This window comes from Pantherophis guttatus, chromosome 2, assembly GCF_059756535.1.
Source record: "Pantherophis guttatus breed Tessera chromosome 2, ASM5975653v1, whole genome shotgun sequence".
NCBI classification, from domain to species: domain Eukaryota; kingdom Metazoa; phylum Chordata; class Lepidosauria; order Squamata; family Colubridae; genus Pantherophis; species Pantherophis guttatus.
In genome coordinates this window covers 16,214,942-16,229,788 of record NC_142064.1, presented here as the reverse complement: position 1 = coordinate 16,229,788, position 14,847 = coordinate 16,214,942, and the positions used below count along the sequence as shown (strand labels likewise).

At 37.5% G+C, this 14,847-nt stretch overlaps 1 protein-coding gene across 50 annotated transcripts in view; it reads left to right on the top strand.

Moving 5' to 3' along the window:
* Positions 1–14,847, top strand: part of TCF4 (transcription factor 4) — a 427,155-nt gene that overhangs the window by 355,045 nt on the left and 57,263 nt on the right. For all 50 annotated transcript variants that reach the window (XR_015732063.1, XR_015732060.1, XR_015732056.1 and 47 more), the window contains 3 exons: positions 4,662–4,767; positions 11,784–11,917; positions 13,436–13,568. Coding sequence is in view for 39 of the 50 variants with exons in the window: in XM_087885574.1 (XP_087741700.1) it covers positions 4,662–4,767; positions 11,784–11,917; positions 13,436–13,568 (373 nt within the window). In the remaining 11 variants the exon portion in view is untranslated. The remainder of the gene's footprint in view (positions 1–4,661; positions 4,768–11,783; positions 11,918–13,435; positions 13,569–14,847) is intronic.

Genomic DNA, 14,847 nt, shown 5'->3' with positions numbered 1-14,847 from the left:
CTATCCCCAAACACAAAGCAAAGAAATTAAAGGGAAGAGTCTTCATTGTTCTAATAGGTTGGGGAGGTGCGCGTGGGTACACGTGCATGATATTTTATGTTGAGAAACAGTGTTCAGCTATCCAGTCTCTCATTCATTTGGAATGTGAAGTGATTGCTACTGCTTGCCACATCAATCCCTAAAGGAGCCATTAACCTAAATGTGACTTTTCTTTGTTATTCTCCGGTGGAGTGTATTGAATGAGAAAGCAAACTTCCCAATTCCAGATGGCACAGCCTAAGACCAGAAAACAGCCCAGCCAGGTCTATCGTAGAAGCACTGTCTTTGTTTGTGCCCCTGATGTGCTCCTGACTCTCATGGATACTTTAACTAGACCCGGAATTCACTCACATTTTCTCCTAGGTTAGTCTGCAAACCTGGGTTATAGAAATGGGATGGATTACTGGGTTATACTGCTCTTAACCTGTGTGGATATATCTGCAAGTGGTTAATTATGATAGCAGCACTTCTGGTTCTTTAAAAAAGAAAAAAAAAAGGCTGAATTGTCCTTTGGGCTCTGCATATAATCAAATTGCTTAATAAATAATTAACAAAAACATAATGGACAAAGCATTAAAGATGACATCACCATCTACCTCTCTTCCACCCTTTGGGTTCTAAGCGTCTGCTCTTTCTCTAAAACACAATTATTTCAAATACTTCCCCAAAAAATCTTTTAACTTACTTCTGTATAATAATTATGACCAGGGCTATAACAATGCTTTCTATCCAAGCATTAAAATATTGTGAGAACAATTATGCAAGAGTATACACTACAACCATCGTATCTTTATTATGGTCATCATTTATTATTTTTAAGATCTCTCTTCTTGGTTGTAGCATTTATTCTCTGAAGCAAACTATTGTCCTATTTATAAGTTGTATATTTGTATTCTTCTTTCCCCTTCTGGTTTTGTCATTATTTTTTCCATTCATTTTGCTGTAACCTGTCAATATCTAAATAAAACTGTAGCTAGTTTGTGATCTCCTTGCTTGCTTGCTTGCTTCAAAATGGAGGCAGGAAGAAGGTATCCATTTTCATCAAGATAATGAGAATGTTTTGGTCTTCCTGACCATCTGGAATTGGAAGATCTTAAAAAACAGAAACATTAAATATACAAATATCTGTATATATAAAAGTCAACAAATGCACACACACACACACACAAAATGTATCCGTGAACACTGAAGTGCCCAGGCACTTACAAGAAATCAAAGTTTTTAAATAGAGTTTGTTTTCACCCCTGGAAAGAATTGTTAGGAAAAAAAAACTCTGCTTATTAGTAAACAAATGTTAAGTAAATTAAGTTTTGGCATATTTACTAAGTTTACTGTACTCACAAATATGCGGAGCACTAAAAAAGAGATAGCCCAACTCCCCAAATGCATGCACACTGCTTTGGTGGTCTTGGGCTGATCTGGATTTTTACTAGTTATTCTCAAAAAAAACAGCAGGTTTAGTATCCTGGGATATGTTTAGAACTTTCAGTGCTTTTGAGTCATGCTTTTGAAATTCCATTTCTAGCCTTGGGAACAAAGGAATGATTTGATGCTTTCTTTCATTGTCCCTTTAATGTTTGAACTCTAGTTCCATAATAATAGAGCATTTTAAACTTTTTAAAATTACATTCATGATATTACAGTTCTTCCAGATATATACAGTATGCCTTACAGAGCATTGACTTTCAGTGACAGCAGATATGATATTGTACATAATATTTGTTTTTCCTTTCCAAGTTCAGAAACTCTGCTCCAGTTTAAATGTATTCCACATATTGGTATCTGTGCTGTCTGGTGTAAAGATAGTCCCCAATTTACAACTGGTTGCTTAGTAACTGTTTAAACACCCCCCCCCCCAAATATTAATGATCCGGTTTTGAAGTTCCAGTAGCTGCCTCCCACATCCAGTCACATGACTGCATTTTGGGCAGTTGGCAACCAGCCTGCATTTACAGCTGTTTGCAGCATCCCATAATCAGTTGAGCGTGAGTGACATTTTAGCTGAAAACCAACATTCACTTCTGGTTTCTGGCAAAAACGCTCACACTGAGCAATGGATTTGCTTAATGACCGCCACAAAAACAGGTCATAAAAACTGGCAGGCTCCATCACAGTCGTACGTTGAAGACTAACTGCATATGTATCTCTCCTGTCGGCTCCTATTTTATTTCTTACAGCTTGTTTCATTCATATTTTCTGCCAGAAATCCTCATCCCTGCGGTGATGAATTTATGGGTTGAGGCTAAGGAAGTATGAGCAGATACAAAGTTCTGCAGTGACAAGGGATTTGGGGAGTAAATTGCATGTGCATTCTGCTATTAATATGGTTAGAAGGACCAACATGATTGTATGCCTTCCATAGGATAATAATATTTGTCTATTCAAAATAATGTAATCAAGAAGAAACATTCTGATCTAGGTTTTTGTTCTCTCTTGAATACCAGTTTATTCAATCATGTGCGATTCCATTCTTCATTTTAAAATAGTACAGATTAAATTCAAATTTGCATTCATTTGTAGTACAGACTAAATTCAAGTTAGTTATAATAATCATGTAAGTCCCATTGTTTGGGTTTTTAAATCGAGTATGATGTACAGATAAATTCAGATTTCCAGGGCCAGATAGATTTCATGCCAGGAATGGAAGAAATTGTCTGTTGAATAGATGCAGCCTAACCTAAGCACTTTATTTTATTTTTTTTCAATCTACCATATTTCATTCTTGAACAGTGTGCTAGGGCATGCAGTAATATCAAACTTCAGAATGTATGTCTTCTCTTTCACTGTGAAATCATTTCCCTGAGGTCAGCAGATTCATTGGCTTCCAGAGATTCAAGTCCCAAGAGAAGGCATGTTCAGAAAAGTGCTTCTACAGCTTTTTTCACATTGGAAAGCAGAGGCAGTAAAAGATAATACAGAGGGGTGAAAATGTGTGATAGATAAATAGATGATAGATAGATAGATGATAGACAGACAGACAGACAGACAGACAGATGATAGGTAGGTAGGTAGATGGTAGGTAGGTAGGTAGATAGATGGATGGATGGTAGGTAGCTAGACAGACAGACAGACAGACAGACAGATGATAGGTAGGTAGGTAGGTAGATGGATGATAGATAGATAGATAGATAGATAGATAGATAGATAGATAGATAGATAGATAGATGATAGATGATAGGTAGGTAGATGGTAGGTAGGTAGGTAGGTAGGTAGGTAGATGGATGATAGATAGATAGATAGATAGATAGATAGATAGATAGATAGATAGATAGATAGATAGATAGATAGATAGATGGATGATAGGTAGGTAGATGGTTGGTAGGTAGGTAGGTAGGTAGGTAGGTAGATAGATAGATAGATAGATAGATAGATAGATAGATAGATAGATAGATAGATAGATAGATAGATAGATAGATATGACCAGCACTTTCTGCCTTTTTGCAACAATGGAAACAAACGGGATTGAGCCAGTGTAGTACAATTAAGGTATCAGACCAGGAACAGAGATACTCAGGAAGATTCAGTTTCATTGTCAACCACAGATGCTCACTAGGTGACTTGGCCCAAACTATGTCTAAAGTTCCTTGTGGTTGGAAAAAACTGGAGGAGGCTATAAAACAGATGGTTCATAAAATTTAATGTTTCTCTGGTAGTGTGCTAATGGCATACCTTTTCATCTAAAATCTGATGTATGTTCCATTGTTCCTAAGGGGTTCCAAATATGTCTTGTGTTTCCCATGAAGATCATGATTCCGTCTATTTGTTTATTTTTTCCAAAAAGAATTTTTCTTAAGAAAATAACTGAATAAAAAGCTGGAATGCCTTAGTAAAATTGTGAGCCTTTAATATCTTATTTAGTAGACTTTTACCACAAAACTGCAATTTAGTTGGCAAAAGATATCCTGAGTGACAAGTTCTCCTTCTGTTTTGTGAATATATCTCTGGATTTATAATGGATGGGAATACTAGGGTGGGCCTTTTAAGTGTATACTCCCAGTATTTGAATTCATTGAAAAGGGGAGACAGGTGTGTGATCCCTCAATTGGAGAGGTTTCCATAGAGAAAATTTTAGTCATTTTATCATGTACTAGACAAACCGTGACCTGTTGGGTCATAGTTTCAAAGACATTTCCTGATCTAAAAAAGAAACAGAATGGCAGGCAGGCAAAAATAGTGGGAGTGAAGGAAACTTTTGACTTCCTGCCATCTTCCCCATTGACTTTCCTTGTGGGAATCTGGCAGGGCTCATTGGAAACGATGATCACATGACCATGGATGACTGGCAGTGATACGGAAAATTTGGCCCTAACTTTGCCAAACTTCAGTCCTACAGTAGTTATGGGTTCCAGATTTTGGGCTCATTTTTTATAAGATAATCCATTTGAGTCACATTTTCAAAAACTGTTTCCCTACGATGCACTGTTTTATCCAATCGAAGGTTACAGAAGGAGAGTTTTGGTAGCAGATTCAATGTTTGCTAAAGTAGGTTTTAACTACTACAGCCATATACCAATAAAGAGAATCATACAGTGGTGCTGTACAGTTTAACAAATTTAAAAAGTCTAATTCTTGGAAAGATATTAGTGCATTTAACTTTTTGCTCTCGTTCTTTCTGTCCATAGGTTTATGCCCCTTCTGCAAGCACTGCCGATTACAATCGGGATTCGCCCGGCTATCCATCCTCAAAACCACCAGCCAGCACTTTTCCTAGTTCTTTCTTCATGCAAGGTAGGATGTTATCATAGAAGGGATTTTCTGATGCGTGTCCTTAAGGGTCAGTGGACAGGACGCTGAAGTCCTGAACTCAGTTCTTTGTTTTCAGAGTTTCCTGCCAGATGGACAATTCCAGGCAATCTTGATTTCTCTTTCAAAGCTAAGGGATAACATAGTAGCATGCCAGACAGATAAAGGACGATCAAGGCCACAAGACATATTGCGGATTTGAAAGGGATCTTTTAATAAACATTTTGTACAGTCGGTTTTGCTGCCAAATTCGAATTCACAATATGCAACATTGCTTACTTTGTTGCTCTTCCAAATGTTTACGGAAGAGAACATATTTGGTAGTGAAATAATAGTATTAGTGCCACTTTGAATTCAGACACACAGACTCCTACATAGATAATGTCCTCATGATTTGATGCAAACATAAATTGTTGGGCTTTTGGGATGAAATGGAGCTGTGCCTTACCCAGATCTTAGCATTCATTGGGAGGGATGGTAAACATGGAGAAAAATGTGTCCGTATGCCTCTTCCTCCCACTTGAAATTAAGGAGTTAGCCTACAGTGGTAAGTTCTGAAATGCAGCATTCAGAACTCTGAGCAGCAATGGAGCATAATAGTGCTCAAGAAATAACGATAGGTTTAATTTTCTCTAGTGGAAATACTTGATTACAGATATTTTCAGCAAGATCTGCAAAACAATTTGATGCATGCTGTAAGTCTAATCATATTCAGTGGGCCTTACTGTCCTTCGGCATGATTTGAATCGCAACCTTGAAGCCCTAGTGTTGGCTACACTCAAAAATATTTTGTATAAAAAGAGCTAATGGGATGAACGTGTTCAGTTCTTTGCATTCACTTCAAAGAATTACCTTATAATACTACCCTGTTTCCCCCAAAATAAGACATCCCCTGATAATAAGCCCAATCGGGCTTTTGAGTGCATGGCAATAAGGCCAAGCACTTATTTCAGAGTTCAAAAAAATATAAGACAGGGTCTTATTTTCGAGGAAACACGGTAGGTCAAATAGTTTGTAACAATATTCAATTGATAGAGCAATTAAATTGATCAGAAAAATCCAAGGTGTAATCAGTCACACATGGAGATGAGTTTTCACTCACCTTAAATAGAATTTCAGAAATGAGATTTTACATGTAAACCAATCATTGATGGAGAAAAAAAAGCGATATTAAAAAAACTTTATATTCCACAGCTGTATTTATTAATAATAATATTGCTTGAGCTCCATGAAAGTTCCACAAACCAACTTTTCTCATATGTCCATTGGCCATGCAGGGAGTTACAAATCAATACAACTGGAGAGAAACAGGTGGGAAAATTTGCAAGAATTTTAATTTGTCTCATCTAGTCTCATTGCCCTTCCTTATGGAATGGCTTCTTGTCTCTTAAATTAGGTGTGGATTTTATTTTTGTCCTTTAAATTGTAGGTCCTTATAGGGGAGGGGGTGGCATAAAAATGTAATAAGAAAATAAATTAAATAAATAAAAATAACTGCATTTTTCTTTGAATCATTTTTCCTTCATTGACTTTGAATTTTAAATCTTCTCAGTTATAACTAAGTTTCAAGTATAATTGGGAGCATTTGCCAATGCTTTTCTCCCTTTGAGTTTTTCTGATTCAGTTCATTTATTGTTATCCATTAGCTAAGTTTCATTTTGTAATATATGAACAGTGTTTTGTGTGTTTATGCAAACATACTTATACAACTTTTTACCACTAATACAGTAAAATTAAAAAAAAAAAAAATCAAGATAGAAATCAATAGAATAATAAGACGGTTGGGGGGGAAACAAAAACAGCAAAGAAACCAAATTATTACCATGTTTCCCCAAAAATAAGACATCCCCTGATAATAAGCCCTCCCCTAAAATAAACCCTCTCCCCAAAATACCCCCCCCAAATATTTATATGCATGCACAGTCGGTCCCCGCCATTTCCTCTGGTTAGAGTTAGGGAGACAGAGCTTGAAATCAGGTAAGATTGCAAGAGGAGTCCCATCTTGCTCCACGTCCCAAAATAATAATACCTCCCCGAAAATAAAGCCAACCACTTATTTTGGAGTTCAAAAAAATATAAGACAGGGTCTTATTTTCGGGGAAACACGGTAGAATTTTGGCTCAACCATATATAGGATATCAGGTAAGGCAAAACTATTTTTGTAGATGTCTATGGAGATTCTCAGTCATCCAGGTCATGGTTGTCTCAAAGATGCTTTTTTTCAAGGGGCGACTGGACTTTCTGGTTTTTCTTTGAAGATGTTTTGTTTTTCATCCAAGAAGCTTCTTCAGCTCTGCTTCTTGGATGAGAAGTGAACCATCTTCAAAGAAAAACCAGAAAGTCCAGTCGCCTCTTGAAAAAAAGCACCTTTGGGATATTTTTGTAGATATTTTAATTTCTCAGAAGTTTCTTGCTTATCTTCTCTGTTGCATCTCTGTAGAAAAGATATCAGACACTTTTATTAGCTGATAACTGATGTTATGAATGTTCTGGTAAATACTTTTTTCATTCCAGAGAATAACTTTTTCGTCACCTTTTACAGCAATCATTGTCACCTAATTAACTTGACAGGAAATAGGTTCAGAACCAACTTCATTAATGAATTAGAATTCATTTCGATCAGATGTGTTGATAGTTCCTAACCTTAGCTTGACATACAAATACAACAGAGTGAAAAAGGATGGCCAGAAGTAGAACGATAAACTGTATGATTTCATGTCAGGCTTTTAAAAAAAATGAATATTCTTTATGAATAAAACTTACTGCAAGCAGGAAAATTACCAATAGCAGAGATGAAATATAATATCTTTTTAAAACAAAATGATTAGGGGGAAAAACAAAAATAAAATTTAAATAAACAGTTTTTTGTGGGACTTATTCACATAATACTTATTCACTAAACTTATCCCGTAATAACCCATTGTGTTTCATTCAGGGGTACTAGCTTTAAATGTTGTGTTTCTTTTGCTGCTTCCTTTTGTTAAAGTGTAGAAGGTTTGTTTACCACTATTGTTCCCAACATTTATTCATTGCTTGGCGTTTTAGAGACTGACTCTGAGTAGCTTACAATCCCTACATATAGTATTTAGAATTAAAGCCCCCAAAATGTAACTTAAACAAAAATAGTTCATAATCTACAACATCACCAGTATCATGTCAGCTTCATATTACCTCTACTTTCCTGGGAGTAAAATGCAGCCTTTCATAAGAAAAGGAAGAGGAGACATAAACAATCAAAAGACAGCAGCTTATCGTATAAACAAGGATTCAGCCCAGGTGGCCAGAAATTTAGGAAGAAGCACTTCAGATACTTCAAAAAGACTCCACCTTAATGAAAGCGCTATGAAGGAGGGTGGAAAATTTCTTTTGCAGTTTTTGACATTCTGTATATACCCCCAAACTTGCAATAAACAGAACTTGCTGAAATCTGTGTTTCCTTGATTTTGCCCAGCTGGTGGGGGACTGTGTCATGTTTCCCTCACTCTCAACTTTCACTGAAAGTTCAGAAAGAAGCAGAGATCAATAGTATTGAAGGTACATGAGAGATCCAGTAGGACCATGACAAGACATCGTTATAAGGCATCAACAATAGCAACCAATGCAATCGCATTCCAACTTCCAACATATCAGAATCCTAACTGAAAAGTGTGCTATCGCTTCTTATTCCCCAAGTTTGGTTTTCCAGTCTCAACAAAGTATCTCTTTTCAACTGTTGGCCAAATTTGCCTTCATGGTCCCCAGTCTATATCTTGATAATAATGGAACGTGGACACTTTGCTGTTCTTACTGCCATCCTGTATGTTTGAAGTTGAGTTTATAAATATTTTCAGTCGTATTTTCTCTTGTATGTAATTGTCACCCTAGGCATCCCATGTACTGCTTCATCTCCCAAAGCTTCTCAATGGAGGATGGAGCCCCTAGATGGAAAATAGAAGAGGCTCCTTATGAACAATCTTGCTAAGAGGCACAGCCACCTCCATATTTCAAGGTTCAATTAGAACCCAACCAAGACCACAAGAAAGTCCTCAAGCATCCTTTAGAAATCACATGTATCCATTAGATATCCAAGGCAGACCAATCAAATGGCTAGATTCTCCTTGCAGTGGTCAGTGTTGCAAGGAAAGTCCATGTTGGAAGTTTCTCAAAAGGCAGAACATTGATATAAAAAAAAAATATTATCCCACTATATTGAAACAGCTTTATGGAAATTTATAATTAATGTGTCTATCAGTAACTGTTAGCCATGTTAGCTAAATGAATTCAGTTATAATCTATATAGTGATTAGAGTATTTGAATCTAATGGACAAGCTTCCATGTAGATGCTCATTTAATTAGCCAACTCAGGCTTTGGGCAAGTTACTATTTCTTAGTCTAACCAAAGATATATATTCTGTTGTTCTGATGAAAAAAATAAATGGAAGGGGGGATTAGCGTATGTTACTGAATACCAGGTAATTAGAACAAATAGCAATGGGAAGCTATCACTTTCACATCATCTTTGTAATCTAGCCAAGGTATATCTCACTGGTCACTCTTGGGATGAGTAATCTTTCCAGAACTTTAATCAGAACCAGCAAAACATCTTGCACAGTTTTTTTTTGTTTTTTTTTTAAAAATGGGAGATCAGTTTCTTTAATGCTGATCAGGTTTACACACTATGGACTTCAAAGGGAATTCCAGCTTTAAAAATTAGAACGTGCTAAAAGTATCACACTTCATACACATTTTGGAAGTGATGCCTCTCAGTGGGCAAACATATACCAGTTACATTATACGGAATGACAAAAGTACAGATAGTCCTCGACTTACAACAGTTCATTCAGTGACCGTTCGAAGTTACAACGGCACTGAAAAAAGTGATTTACGACTGTTTTTCGCACTTACGACCGTTGTAGCATCCCCCGTGGACATGTGATCAAAATTCAGATGCTTGGTAACTGCTTCATATTTGTGACGGTTGCAGTGTCCTGGGGTCATGTGATCACATTATGCGACTTTCTGATAAGCAAAGTCAATGGGGAAGGCAGGTTCACTTAACTACCGTGTTACTAACTTAACAACTGCAACTGTGTTAAGAACTGTGGCAAGAAAGGTCGTAAAATGGAGCAAAATGTTTCACTTAGCAATATAAATTTTGGACTCAATTGTGATCATAGGTTGAGGACTACCTGTATACTTTTAAAGATATTGCACCCATTTTTCTGTGCTAGAGGAGTCGGTTATATCCCAGCTACATTTATTGTTGGTCAGCTCCTTATTTAAATTTTAGATGGTTACTGCTTTATCCAGTCAAAATCTTTTCAGAAAATTGTTTCATGTTGCCCATTATGACCCAGTGTTTTGATATAGATTTATTAAAGTTAGAGAATAGACATGGATTGATGCTTCCAACTTAAAGTTAAAGATTACTTTCTGTATAGCCTAGCTCCCTCAGTGCCTGCTAACAGTTTGCTCTCGTGAAAGTAGAGATCAAAGAGAAGATGCTTCAAATTTGTCCATTGTTGATTTGAGTTTTGGGTTATGTTCAAATAAATTTGCAGCAAGGCAGAAACTATTAGATTCCAATGACCAGACAGAGCTTCACATTTGACCCACAAATATGATATGCAACCATACTTCCAACTTTTAAACTGTATTTATGCTTCCTTGATTTAATTTCCTTCAAGAATATTGGAAGGCAGCTTCAAGAACATCCCCCAGAGTCTTAAATTTTACCCTTGTGGCTTATACCATTGAAAGTTTGACTTTATTGTACTTTCCATGTGGACAAATATAACTGCAGAATATTCTTGGATTGCCAGATAAGTAGTACATTAGATAGCTTCTGGATAATCAAAACTCAAATAACACACTCCCGATTGTTTAATCTATGAAACCAGGCACCAATTTATTGTCAAGAAGAAAATAGCTGTGTTTATGCCTTATCTTAAAATAGCTCATAATGTATTTTACTCTAAAATTGATTGCAAATTAATGAGTTCAGTTTAGTTGATCCTTGTATTTCGATCTATAACCATAATACCATAATGAAGTTTTAGTTTTCTCTCAACTCTTCCCCTAAACCAATTATCTGAGTTCAAAAAAATAAGGGTTCATCAACTGAAAAATGGAAAAGACAAAATTCCGGAGACAAATTTCTTTTTAAGTTTAAATATGTATCTTTTCCAATTAGCTCTTGTGGGTAAATGTCTGTCTACAGGAAAACCCAAAGGTGCTTTTTCAAGAGGCAACTGGTCTTTCTCTTTTTTCTTCGAAGACGTTTCAGAGCTAAAGAAGCTTCTTGGATGAGAAGCGAAATGTCTTCAAAGAAAAAAAAAATCAGAAAGTCCAGTTGCCTCTTGAAAAAGCACCTTTGGGACAACCATGACCTAAATGACTAAGAATCTCTACAGGAAAAGTTTCTGAGCATCTCCCTAAATCATAGATATCTCTGTTCTGATTCATAAATATTTTATATATGACATTGGGATATGAAGTTGGCCAACAAGTCCTGGAATCAAAATATTTGTGTATTTATGTGCTAAAATAAAACCCCAGAATCTACTTAGACTCTTATTTAAATGCTCTTTAAAAAAAAAAACATGTTAGGTTCCTGTTTTATCAAGCAAGGATTAATAACAATATAGGTCACAACTATGTGGGCTTCTGATAAAAATAGCACAAATGTTTTTAAAATTGCACAAAATATCTCTGACTAATCGGTGGCGATTTCAGAAATGTCATTTGCACTCCTGTTTAGAAAACTTTTTTTTTTAAATCATGCTCATGTAGTTGCATAAGATTAGTGTGCCTCCTATATGACGAAGGATGATAACACGGTTTCCCCACTTGTGATTGCTGTCTTTTATTGTAAACTGCTATCCAACACTGTGACACGTAAGGCGTTCATCAAACCCCGTTAGAATGCTAATTTTAACATTTACTAAAAACACAACCTCGGAATGTTAATCAGAGAACCGAGTGTTCAGAGAAGCTACATTTTCTTCTGTACGTTTTTCAGACGGCCACCATAGCAGTGATCCGTGGAACTCATCCAGTGGAATGAATCCTCCTGGATATGGAGGCATGTTGAGCAATTCATCTCATCTTCCACAGTCCAGTAGCTATTGCAGTCTTCATCCTCACGACCGCTTGGTAAGGCTACTACCTCAGCACTACATGTCAGTCTGTGTGCGCCACAAATATAGAAGATAAAACTGTTAAACCAATTTAAACCACTTTTCTCTCACTCATGTTTATCTCTGTTGGAAGAGAAGAACCATGGATTTCACTGCTTAAAAGAAAACCATTTGACAAAAGCAGAATTACAAATGAAGAAATCTGGTGTCTTTTCATGGACAACACGCACAGAGAGAGAGAGAGGCAGACACCTCTGTACATTTCATGGTTTAAAAATAAAATCTCTTTTTTCCCCACATGTGTGAGACTTTAAATCCTAATTGCAAAACGAGGAGGAGGCCAAGCAGAGCTAACTCTATACAGCAGAACCCTGTCTTGAGGACGCTTTCTTTTTTTTTCTTTTTCCTTTGAAGACGCTTCTTTGCGTGACAATCTTTAAAACGGCCTCCCCTGACATAAATGTGAACAATTTTTACAGCCTTACAATGAAGTTTTGTTCTTTGATCCGCTGTTCTTATGTTCTGCTGGGCTTCTGGTACAGGTCATGCTGTACCTTAATGCCTATGGGTCTCTCAGCTACATATCAAAGATTTTAAGATGAAACAAGGGTTCAACCCCCCAAAAAGTCCCCCTGGGACAGTGGTCTGCAACCTTAACCACTCAAAGGCTATTTGGACCCGTTTCCCACAGAAAAGAAAACACAGGGCACCACAAAGCCTGAGTGGGCGTGGCCAACTTGATGTCAATCACTTCCACCAGTCACATGATTCCCCCCACAAGCCACGCCTACCCAGCCAGTTATTAGGAGAGAGAACCGGTTGTTAAAAAACACCAGGAACTACAAAACCCTTTTGACATCTCTGTCTCTCCCACCCTCTCTCTCCCCCTCTCTCTGTATCTCTCTGTCTCTGCCCTGGCCACTTCTCCATCCCCCGCCGTAGCCCTTCTCAGTCCAGGTGTGACTGGGAGGGGAGGGCGAGGGGCAGGGCCAGCCAGTGGTGGGATCACGCAACAGGGAGCCACAGCAGGGGGCCCAGAGAGCCGCATGTGGCTCCAGAGCCACAGGTTGCTGACACCCGCCCTGGGAGATGTCACTGAATTGATTTTTTATAGCCTACTTTTCCATCCAAGCTGGATGATCAAGGTGGTTTACAGGCAGTAAGAGATCTCCTAAAAGTAGTGGTTCATTGTACAATGAACCATCTTTATGGGACATCATTCCCCCAAGGTACAGTTGGCCTGCATCCTACTGCTTTTCCGAAAGGCCCTAAAAACGTGGTTTCGTGAGCAGATCTGGGGATCACAAATGGAGATGGAGCCGATCAAATGGCTGATTTGATTGTGTTGTTGCTGCTATGGAAGGTGGAAGGTGGGGGGGTTAATAGGTTTTATGGATTTTTAAAATTTTTGAGGCTGTCCAGAATCACCTACATGTGAATTATATAAATTTGATGAGTGAGTGAGAAAATCAGCAACTCTGTACAACCATCACCTGCTAATTGAAATGTTATCTTTCCCTGCTATGTGCCACAGAGCTACCCATCACACTCCTCAGCAGACATCAATTCCAGTCTTCCTCCAATGTCCACTTTCCATCGCAGTGCCACAACCCATTACAGTGCTTCTTCCTGTACACCTCCGGCAAATGGAACAGAAAGTATAATGGGTGAGTTGTAGGGTTCTTACCGAATTGAAGAAGGCAGATCCTGTCAGTTTCTCCTCATCTGTTATCTGGAGAAAGAGCTTGTGGAGCTAATCAGATATCATAGAAGAAAACTTTGCTTTTCATGTAGTCACAGATTAAAAAGAATATTTGGTTGGAGTTCTTGCTATACTGACTGGAAACTCAGGTCAACAAGAGTGTAGGATTAGAGTTTGATCTGCGAATAATCCAGCCCCTTTTATTTGCCTGGTCTGATTTTGCTCTCCAAGAAAGTCAACTTGTATTATTAAATTTCATTCTTGGCTGCTATCTCAAAGTTAACTTGCAATCTGGAAAAGGACAGAAACTTGAAGAGAAAATAATTGTTAACTGGTGATATCCTAAGAGAAAATTGCAGACCAAGCAAAAGGAAATTGTCTAGGTGGATATTAAAACAGAAGCACTTGGGAGCAGTTGGTAAGGCACCAGGCTAGAAATTGGGAGACTGTGAGTTCTAGTCCTACCTTCGACATTAAGCCAGCTGGATGACCTTGGAACAGTCACTCTCTCTCAGCTCGAGGAAGAAGGCAAGGGCAAATCATTTCCAAACATTTTGCCAAGATAAGTACAGGGACCAGTCCAGGCAGTCGCCAGAAATCAACACGGACTCAAAGGCATTAAAAAAAAAAAATCTGGAAGATATTAACTTAAGCGATGCTTCAGTCTATGCAAAGTATTTTCTGTGTGTTTTCAAAGATTCAGAGCCTTTAAGCAGCCACTTACTAAGAAAGATTTAATGTAGCATATGCTAAAGATTAGTCCAGAAGATCTGCCTCATTCATGTATTAATCCCACTTTCTATTCTCACTTTAAATGACATTTTTGAATTGCAAGATACATAGCAGTATGTGGCTTTTTTAGTGGGAACATGATGTGCGCCTTCCCTTGAAGCCTTGGTTTTACTGTGATTTTATTATGGGAACAGTCACATAATACTGCACTTAATTTTTTTACTAGTGTGTTAAGCTTCCAGTGCAGTGGGGTGCTAAACTGTCATATGGCACAAGAGGGACATGAATTTTATCCTGCTGTGTCAGTACATCTTATCTGAGGAAAATATCAAATTGGCTCAATTTTTCTATTTCCCGAATGTACTTGTTGCTCCTATTCAAGTTAGAGACTGGTGAACAGGCTGAATGTTGCATTTATTAATTGAGAGTAATCCTCTATTTTATTTTATTTTTTGTTTGGTATAGCTAGCTCTAGATTGCAAAACCATTATATTCCTGCCAGTGAAGACTGT